The sequence below is a fragment of the Crotalus tigris genome, unplaced genomic scaffold, assembly GCF_016545835.1.
Source record: "Crotalus tigris isolate CLP2741 ecotype Arizona unplaced genomic scaffold, ASM1654583v1 scf7180000024368.101380, whole genome shotgun sequence".
Taxonomy (NCBI): domain Eukaryota; kingdom Metazoa; phylum Chordata; class Lepidosauria; order Squamata; family Viperidae; genus Crotalus; species Crotalus tigris.
In genome coordinates this window covers 33,344-43,746 of record NW_024100537.1, presented here as the reverse complement: position 1 = coordinate 43,746, position 10,403 = coordinate 33,344, and the positions used below count along the sequence as shown (strand labels likewise).

Below are 10,403 nucleotides of genomic sequence, written 5' to 3'. Positions count from 1 at the left end.
GATAGGATAGAATAGAATAGAAGATATGGAATGGAATGGAATGGAATAGAATAGAATAGAATAGAATAGAATAGAATAGAATAGAATAGAATAGAATAGAATAGAATAGAATAGAAAATATGGAATGGAATAGAATAGAATAGAAAATATGAAATGGAATGGAATGGAATGGAATAGAACAGAACAGAACAGAACAGAACAGAATAGAATAGAATAGAATAGAATAGAATAGAATAGAAAATATGGAATGGAATGGAATAGAATAGAATAGAATAGAATAGAATAGAATAGAAAATATGGAATGGAATGGAATGGAATGTAATAGAATAGAGTAGAGTAGAGTAGAGTAGAGTAGAGTAGAGTAGAGTAGAGTAGAATAGAATAGAATAGAATAGAATAGAATAGAATAGAATAGAATAGGTTGGGATGGGGTGGGATGGGATGGGATGGGATATACGGAATAGAACAGAACAGAATAGATTAGAATAGAATATAGAAGAGAAGAGAGGAGAATTCTGAATAGAAAATTAGAACAGAACAGAACAGAATAGAATAGAACAGAATATAGAATACAATACAACACAATACAGAACAAAACAGAATACAATACAATACAATACAATACAGAATTGAATAGAATTCAGAACAGAACAGAACTGAATAGAATAGAACAGAACAGAATAGAGGAGAATTCTGAATAGAAAATTAGAACAGAACAGAACAGAACAGAATAGAATAGATTCAAAGGAATCCTTTGGGTAACGGTCCCTGCATTGACGGGCTAGATGTTGAGCTGTTGCATTCCGCTCCCAGGTCTCTGGCTTTGAGACGATGAGACGATGTCTCAGGAAGACACAATGATTACTTTCGGTTTCCCCCCTTCCCAGCAGCTTTCCCCCTCCCAACAGTCTATGGCAGGCTGGCATCTGGCAAAGCAAGGCCGACGCTCAGGACGGTAGTCCTGACAGTTACTCCGAGAAAGACTCCGAGGTTGGGTGGGACCAAAAACCAAGTTTCAGTTAACAAGGACAGCCCTCCTTCCCCATTCAGATCTGATTAATACTTAGGAGGGTGTCACATCTTTCAGCTGATGCTGTCGAAGGCCTCCCCATTGCAGAAGCTCCTCCTTGCTCACAAGGGCCTGGGCAGAGCTGAGGGACTTGATTTATCCCAGGCGGAGTTGCGTTCCGAATCTCTTCCTTCCCGGGGATCGAGAGGACCTCTCCGTTCACATACACCCCCCACCTGTTCCATTCCTCTTTCTAGGGTGAGAATGGCTGGGAGATCAAACATGGGAGTTACATGAAATTTTAGGTTTTATTATTAGTCTTTTAGCCTACGCCTTCTTTTGAAGATCAGGAAACAACTCTTGTGAGAATTGGTTCTGTCGCAGAAACAGGATCCTGCTGCGGTGAGAAGAACAGGATTTTCCCTTTCTCTCTTTCTCTTCCTCTCTCTCTCTCTCTCTCTCTCTCTCTCTCTCTCTCACACACACACACACACACACACACACACATACACACACACACTGTCATGGTTCTGACAGATGAAACTCTTCCAAAGAACTTTGAGGCATTGTTTACCTTAAAGAATCTTTATTTTGAGTAGCATAATATCGGCACGGCATAATCGAAGCCGAAAACTGAATTCCCCTCGCCTGAGCACATAATATCAAAGCACCTCCTTCAATTAAGAGTCATAAATCACATTCTCCATGCGCTGGCCTCCTCTCCAGTTCTCCAGCCCGCCAATTTCTTATCAGCTCCGGTTACAATAACCTTGTTTCTCACGCTAGGTTTGGTGTTGTTATGTCTAGCTGGACTCTCGTTCACATCCCCCTTCCCAGCATCATCTAACTCTAAAAGCAAAAGGTAAAAGATGGCTACATTTCCCTCTGTTGTCAATGCAAAAACATCTGTTGACATACACATACCTTTCTCACTGCCCTGGGTGTAGAATATCAAAATTTGGAGGTACTTACCTCCTTTCCCAGGGGCTGTTGAGCACAAGACTCAAAACTCCCTTTATTCCCTTTTCTCCAAATGGGCAAGGTGCGGAAAACCCACCTGCAGAGAAAAGGGATCTGTCGCCAGCATAGTGAAAGCTTACAGAGCCAAGTTGATCCGATTAGCTTTGGAGTCCCTTTGTGGTCGCCAAATTGTCAAGCTAATCTGTTCAGGTCTGTTCTTTTCTCTGAAACTGGAAGAGCAGCGCCGAGTGAAAATCAAGACCCAAGGAAAGCTGCTTATGAAAAGGAGGTTGTGTTTATTTCCCAACGACAGCAACAAGGGGGTTCTTGGGGACAGCTACCAAATTGGGTTTGTTAGTGAGTTTTTCTATGTTTCTGTGTTTTCCATTATCACTATGTGAATATGTGTTCTTTCAGTGTTCTTTGGGCTATACACAATACTCTAATTGCTGTTATAGGTTTTCCTTCTGTTGTGTATGATGTTGTGGCTGCTTTTGGGGGCTAACAGAAATGTAATTATAGGTGTTTTTATTTTTCTAATTTGGCCCTAGGCTGTGTAATCAGTTCCAGTCCTTTATATAGTCGACCCGGGAAATATTTTATTCTGGGGTGTGGGTTCTGTTTACACTATTTCTGCTCCTTTGAGTCAAAGTCATTTCTTTGAATGGGCCCAAACTAGCCTTTTCATCAACCAAACAATAGGGCTGCCTTCTGAACTGCAAAGTGTCCAGAAAGACGCACACCCGGGTAGAAAGGAGCAAATGCAACCTACAGTATGTGTGTGTGTGTGTGTGTGTGTGTGTGTGTGTGTGTGTTTGTGTGTGTGTTTTTGTGTGTGTCTTTTCTCCCATGTAACAAAACAAAGCTTTCATTGCATACCAAAGATTTTTATTGCTAGATTTGTTGATTTCTGATACAATCATCCCATATCACATATACCCAATCCCTGATCCTTGCACCCTAGAGAAAGACTGCACCCTCCCTGAATAAACATTTTTTTTGAGTTGCCTGAAATTCTTGTGCTTGTCAGGAGGGCAAAAAAAAGCTACTTTGCAAAGGTATTTTGCGTGTCGCACTAGGTCTCCTTCCGAGGGACGCCTTTTCCCTTGATGGCCAGGTTGTCCGAGGCTTCCTAGAGACCCCAGGGTGCTCTAGGTCAGAAGGAGACCCGGCAGAAGGAACGGCCTCCCCGTTGGAGTTTAGTGACCTGCAGGTGTACAGAGAAAAAGGGGGCGAAAGGTGGAAAGGTTAATGTGGCAGTGAGTGAGATCGTCTCTTCCATTTGCTTTCTATTTCAGACAAATGGTTGTCCAATATTTTTTATTTTTGAAGATCTCCAGTGTTGGAGCACCCGCAACCCCTGGAGGCAAGCTGATCCAGTGTTTAATTGTTCTTCTGTCCTTTGCTGAGATGCCTCCTCCATGACCTGAATGCTTTCATCAGCCTATAGCAAGACAGATGGAAACGAAAGTCAGTCCGTTCCCCAGAAATGAAAATGTGGTAGTTCAAGCAACTATCTGTTTTCTTTAGAATGGAAAATTGTGTGTTTGTGTGTGTGTGTGTGTGTGTGTGTGTTTGTGTGTGTGTGTGCATGTATGTATGAGTGTGTGAGAGACAGAAAAGGAGGGAGGGAAGGAAGGAAGAAGGGAGAGAAGGGCAGAGAAAGATAGAGACCAAGGGACAAAGAGAGGGAGGGAGGGAGGGAGGTGGAGGAAGACAGAGAGACTGAAGGAGAGGGGGAGGAAAAGACAGAGAGTGGGGGGAAGGAGAGAGGGAGACAGAGAGAGAGGGAGAGAGAGATGGGGGAAGGAGAGAGGGAGAGAGAGATGGGGAAGGAGAGAGGGAGACAGAGAGAGAGGGAGAGAGAGATGGGGGAAGGAGAGAGGGAGACAGAAAGAGGGAGAGAGAGATGGGGGAAGGAGAGAGGGAGAGAAAGATGGGGAAGGAGAGAGGGAGACAGAGAGAGAGGGAGAGAGAGATGGGGAAGGAGAGAGGGAGACAGAGAGAGGGAGAGAGAGATGGGGGAAGGAGAGAGGGAGACAGAAAGAGGGAGAGAGAGATGGGGGAAGGAGAGAGGGAGAGAAAGATGGGGGAAGGAGAGAGGGAGAGAAAGATGGGGAAGGAGAGAGGGAGACAGAGAGAGAGGGAGAGAGAGATGGGGAAGGAGAGAGGGAGACAGAGAGAGGGAGAGAGAGATGGGGGAAGGAGAGAGGGAGACTCAGAGAGATGGGGGAAGGAGAGAGGGAGAGAGAGATGGGGAAGGAGAGGGAGGGGAGAGAGAGATGGGGAAGAGAGAGGGAGACAGAAAGAGGAGAGAGAGAGGGGGAAGGAGGAGAGGGAGAGAGAGGGGAAGGAGAGAGGGACAGAGAGGGAGAGAGAGATGGGGGAGGAGAGAGAGGGAGACAGAGAGATAAGGAGAGAGGGAGAGAGAGATGGGGAAGGAGAGAGGGAGACAGAGAGAGAGGGAGAGAGAGATGGGGAAGGAGAGAGGGAGACAGAGAGAGGGAGAGAGAGATGGGGGAAGGAGAGAGGGAGACAGAAAGAGGGAGAGAGAGATGGGGGAAGGAGAGAGGGAGAGAAAGATGGGGGAAGGAGAGAGGGAGAGAAAGATGGGGAAGGAGAGAGGGAGACAGAGAGAGAGGGAGAGAGAGATGGGGAAGGAGAGAGGGAGACAGAGAGAGGGAGAGAGAGATGGGGGAAGGAGAGAGGGAGACAGAGAGAGGGAGAGAGAGATGGGGGAAGGAGAGAGGGAGACAGAGAGAGAGGGAGAGAGAGATGGGGGAAGGAGAGAGGGAGAGAGAGAGAGAGGGAGAGAGATATGGGGGAAGGAGAGAGGGAGAGAGAGAGAGAGGGAGAGAGATATGGGGGAAGGAGAGAGGGAGAGAGAGAGAGAGGGAGAGAGATACGGGGGAAGGAGAGAGGGAGAGAGAGAGAGAGAGGGAGAGAGAGATGGGGAAGGAGAGAGGGAGACAGAGAGAGAGGGAGAGAGAGCGGGAGGGAAGGAGACAGGGAGGGAGGGAGAGAGAAAGCAGGCGGAAGGGAGACAGAGAGAGGGAGATAGGGAGGGAGACAAGAGGGAGAGAGTGAGGGGAAACTAGGAGGAGGGAGGGAGACATGGAGAGAGAGAGGGAGACAGAGAGAGGGGAGAGGGAGGGAGAGGCAGAAAGGGAGAAAGACAGAGAGACTGAAGGAGAGGGGGAGGAAGAGACAGAGAGTGGAGGGAAGGGGAGAGGGAGACAGAGAGGGAGGGAGAGAGAGTGGGAGGGCAGGAGACAGGGAGCGAGCGGGAGAGAAAGCAGGAGGAAGGGAGACAGAGAGAGGGAGATAGGGAAGGAGACAAGAGGGAGAGAGAGAGTGAGGGGAAACTAGGAGGAGGGAGGGAGACATGGAGAGAGAGAGGGAGACAGAGAGAGGGGAGAGGGAGGGAGAGGCAGAGGTGGAGGAAGACAGAGAGACTGAAGGAGAGGGGGAGGAAGAGACAGAGAGTGGAGGGAGGGGGAGAGGGAGACAGAGAGGGAGGGAGAGAGAGTGGGAGGGAAGGAGACAGGGAGGGAGAGCAGGAGGGAGACAGAGAGAGTGAGAGAGTGAGGGGGAACTAGGGGGAGGGAAGGAGACAAGAGAGAGAGAGGGAGACAGAGAAAAAAGGAGAGAGAGGGGAGAGGGAGGGAGAGAGAGAGAGAGGCAAAGAGGGAGAAAGACAAACTGGAGGAGAGGGGGGAAAGAAGAGAGACAGAGAGGGGGGAGGGAGAGAGGGAGGCAGAGAGGGAGGGAGAGAGAACCTCTGGTGGCAAGCAGTTCCACTGGTTAATTGTCCTCACTGTTGGGAAGTTCCTCCTTAATTCCAAGTTGCTTCTCTCTTGGATTGGTTCCCATCTCTTGTTTCTTGTCCTGCCGTTTGGTGCTTTGGAGAATACCACCCCCCCCTTCTTTGGGGCAGCCCCCTAAACATTGGAAGACTGCTATCATGTCACCTCATTTCTTCTTTTCATTAAACTGGACGTACCTAATTCCTGCAACCCTCCTTCCTTGGTCTTTGCCTCGTGTCATTCTCCTTGTTTTCTCCCTCTCGGGCAAAATGTCCCCGTCACCCCTCATCCTGCAGACCCTCCCGTCCTCTCTGCTGCCCCGTCCGGCTCCCGACCCTTGCTGGCCCGAGGGCATCGAGGTGATGGTTCTTCATGCAACGGAAACCCGTGGACCATCTCTTTCTCCATCTCTCACTGCCTCCTTCTCTCTCTCCCTCCTTCTCTCCCCCTAGTTCCACCTGTTCCTCCCTCCTTCCCTCCCTCCATCTGTCCATCCCTATCTCTGTTGTCCTCCCTCCCTCCCTCTCCCTCCCTCTGTCTCTGTCTCTCTCTGCCTCCCTCCTTCTCTCCCCAATTCCCTTTCTTCCTCCCTCTCTCGATCTCCCTCCCTCCCTCTCTTCATTTGTCTCTGTCTCCCGCTCTCTTCCTACTTCCCTCTCTTCCTCCCTCCCTCCCTGTCTCCCTCCCTGTCTCCCTCTCTCTGTCTCCCTCCCTCTCTCTCCCTCTGCCTCATTCTCTCTGCCTCCCTCCTTCTCTCCCCCACTTCCCTTTCTTCCTTCCTCCCTCCCTCTCTCCCTTCCTCTCTGTCTCCTTCTCTCTCTTCCTAATTCCCTCTCTTCTGTTCTCCCTCCCTGTCTCCCATTCTCCCTCTCCCTCCCCCTCTCCCTCTCCCTCATTCTCTCTGGCTCCCTTTGTCTCTACCTCTATCTGCCTCCCTCCTTCTCTCCCCTAGCTCATTTTCTTCCTCCCTCCCTTCCTCTCTCCTTCTCTCTCTCCCTCTGTGTCTGCCTCTCTCTCTTCCTAGTTCCCTCTCTCCCTCCCTCTTTCTCTTGGTCTTTCCGTCTCCCTCTCTCCCTCTCTCTGTCCCCCCCTCTCTCTTCCTGTTCCCTCTCTTTTCCTTGCTCCCTCTTTCCCCCTGCCATCCCTCCCTCTCTCTCTCTCTCTCAGTTTCTCTGTCTTCCTCCATCTCTGCCTCTCTTCCTCCCTCCCACCCCATCTCCCTCCCTCTCCCTCATTCTCTCTCCCTCCCTTCCTCTGCCCCCTCTCTCTCTCTGTCTGTCTGTCTGTCTCTCTCTCTGCCTCCTTCTCTCCCCCTAGTTCCACCTGTTCCTCCCTCCCTCCATCTGTCCATCCCTATCTCTGTTGTCCTCCCTCCCTCCCTCTCCCTCCCTCTGTCTCTGTCTCTCTCTGCCTCCCTCCTTCTCTCCCCAATTCCCTTTCTTCCTCCCTCTCTTGATCTCCCTCCCTCCCTCTCTTCATTTGTCTGTCTCCCGCTCTCTTCCTAGTTCCCTCTCTTCCTCCCTCCCTCCCTCCGTCTCCCTCTCTCTGTCTCCCTCCTTCTCTCCCCCAGTTCCCTTTCTTCCTTCCTCCCTCCTTCCCTGTCTCCATCTCCCTCCCTCTCTCCCTTCCTCTCTGTCTCCTTCTCTCTCTTCCTAGTTCCCTCTCTTCTGCTCTCCCTTCCTGTCTCCCTCTCTCCCTCTCCCTCATTCTCTCTGTCTCCGTCTCTCCCTCTATCTGCCTCCCTCCTTCTCTCCCCTAGTTATTTTCTTCCTCCCTCCCTCCTTCCCTCCCTCTCTCTCCCTCTGTCTGCCTCTCTCTCTTCCTAGTTCCCTCTCTTCCTCCCTCCCTATCTCCCTCTCCCTCCCTCTCTCTCTCTCTGTCCCTTTCTCTCTGTCTTCCTCTCTCTTCCTAGTTCTCTCTCTCTCTCGGTCTCTCTCTCTCCCTTCCTCTCTCTCTCGGTTTTTCTGTTTTCCTCCATCTCTGCCTGCCTCTCTTCCTCCCTCCCTCCCCATCTCCCTCCCTCTCCCTCATTCTCTCTGCCTCCCTTTGTCTCTACCTCTATCTGCCTCCCTCCTTCTCTCCTCTAGTTCATTTTCTTCCTCCCTCCCTCTCTCTCCCCCTCTGTGTCTGCCTCTCTTCCTAGTTCCCTCTCTTCCTCCTTCCCTATCTCCCTCTCCCTCTTTCCCTCTCTCTTTCTCTGTCCCTTCCTCTCTGTCTCCCTCTCTCTTCCTAGTTCCCTCTCTTCCTCCCTCCCTCTTTCCCCACCTCTCCCTCCCTCTTTCTCTTGGTCTCTCCATCTGCCTCTGTCCCCCCCTCTCTCCCTAGTTCCCTCTCTTCCTCACTCCCTCTTTCCCCCCTGTTCCTCCCTCCCTCCCTCCCTCTCTCTCTCTTGGTCTCTCTCACTCCCTTTCTCTCTCTCTTGTTTCTCTGTCTTCCTCCATCTCTGCCTCTCTCTCTTTCTTCCTCCCTCCCTCTCCCTCATTCTCTCTGCCTCCCTCCCTCCCTCTGTCTGCCCCCCTCTCTCTCACACACACACACTTGTTTTGTTTCCCCCCAAAAGGCAACTAGACTTTCTCGATGTTCCCTCTGAAGCTGAAATCCTGGACAAGAAGGGAAACGTCTTCGAAGAAAACACCAAGAAGGTCCAGTCGCCTTTTTTGGGGGGGAACAAAACGACCCCTTTGGGGACAACCGTAACTGGATGATTGGGCGTCTCTGCAGACATTGGGTCCAGGTGGAACTGTTCCGGTTCTCCAGCAGGCCCAGAGAGGGACGAGAACCCCCCCCCCCGGGATCCCTGAACGTCGGCTTCTCCCTTCGTCCAGCCTCTTACCTTTCAGGGCATCACAGTTGAAGCGGCTGAACAATCCCTGCGACACCAGCCTGATGAAGACCCCCTTGTCGGTCTTCTTGCGACTGATCACGATGAACTTCTCGTAGGGCGGGATGATGACTTCCTGTTGGTACGGGCGCAAGGAGATCGGGGAAATGGACACGCCGTAGCAGGTCTTGATGGAGAAGAAGGTGTCCTCGCCGAAACCTTGGGCTATTTTTTTGATCTTCGATGAGGAGGCAAACTGTCCGAAGCGGACCACCTTGCCGGGGACGGTGAAGCGGACGCCTTTGATCCCGCGGAAGACCTCGTAGCAGGCGGGCCCCGTCTTCTTGGCCTGAAGAGCCCGGTTGAAGACGAAATAGAAGTCCTTGAAGGCAAAGTGTTTGTAAGCGTATTTGGATTTCCCGCCCTCGCGGACGGCGGCGTTGAAGTCACTGTACAGGCTGTCTCCGATGGTGTAGGCCATGATCGCTGTGCCATACATGCGATTGAAGTTGCCGAGGGTTGGGAGGATTTTGGCCAAGTGGATTTTGGCCGCGTTCCAGGTCTTAAAATACTTTTTCGGCAGGGGAACGTATCCTGGAATCTTCAGCTTTTCCTCTATCTTGGAGTGGCAGTGATAATACGGGTCATCCAGAGAATTCATGGACATGTCGAGGGGTATCACTTTGACACACGACACCTGTCCGAGAGAAGAGAAGGTGGGGAAGGACATGAAGAAGAGAAAAGAGCCCAGAACTCTGGGTTCTGTCATACTCCTAGAGGGGAGGCGGGAAGACGTTGCGGTCTGTCTCTATCGCTACAATGTACCCTTCTTGCTGTCTCTGCATACTTGCTCCCTGAACTGTCTCTCCCTTGATGTTACCTCGGGGTGAGAAAGGAGTGTCCCTCCGGCCACCGGCTTATCTCCTGTTTCGGAAGAGAACAACATCGCTACAAGCCTGGGAAAGACCGATGTTATCGTCTCCTTTCCCACAATGGATTTAACACTTGAGGATTGGCCCGCTCGAACTGACCAGATGAACTATTGGGGTGGGGTTTGCTGGGGAATCTTTTAACCTATAGATCTGAGTGGGAAACCTTCAGATCCTGCCTACCATGCCTGCTATCAACGTCTCTTAATAAAAGTTCCTTTCGGAAGAAACGGCTTCCATGAGTTCTGCTTTCTCGGGATGAGACACGACACACGACACCTGTCCGAGAGAAGAGAAGGCGGGGAAGGACATGAAGGAGAGGAAAGAACCCTATCCATCAAAATGGCCCTGTCCATCAAAATGCCCTTTTGTAGGGGGAAATATTGGGTCCTGAACTAACAAAAGAGAAGCAGTGTGATGTACGCAGTGCAGTGTAATGAGACACGTACAGATCTCTACAACGGGGAAACAAAATAACCACTTCACTAACACGTGGCACGACATAGGAGAACAAATCCATCAGCAGCCCACCAACCTTTGAAAGACAAAGGCCACTCTTTCGAAGACGGAAAAGTCCACATCCTGGTTTGAAAGAGGGGTCCAAGAGGCCATCTACGTTAAGGCTGGGAAGCCCCCTCTCAACAGAGGGGGAGTGTCAGGAAGTGTGTAGTGGGGTGCCCCAGGGCCCTGTTCTAGACCCAGTGCTCTTCAACATCTTCATCAACGATTTGGACAAAGGGATAGATGGGGAACTCATCAAATTTGCAGACGACACCAAGCTGGCCGGAATAGCCAACACTCCAGAAGACAGGCTTAGGATACAGGAGGACCTGGACAGACTGGAACACTGGGCGCTATCTAATGAAAGTGGTGAATAA

At 50.7% G+C, this 10,403-nt stretch overlaps 1 protein-coding gene across 1 annotated transcript; it reads right to left on the bottom strand.

Moving 5' to 3' along the window:
• Positions 1 to 3,168: 3,168 nt before the first annotated feature.
• LOC120301120 (NAD(P)(+)--arginine ADP-ribosyltransferase 1-like) lies at positions 3,169 to 9,542 on the bottom strand. Its single transcript, XM_039327825.1, has 3 exons — positions 9,477 to 9,542; positions 8,609 to 9,293; positions 3,169 to 3,176 (listed from the first exon to the last, which is right to left on the bottom strand). Exons 1-3 carry the CDS (start codon positions 9,540 to 9,542, stop codon positions 3,169 to 3,171), a joined length of 759 nt encoding a protein of 252 aa, XP_039183759.1.
• Between the last annotated feature and the right edge of the window lie 861 nt (positions 9,543 to 10,403).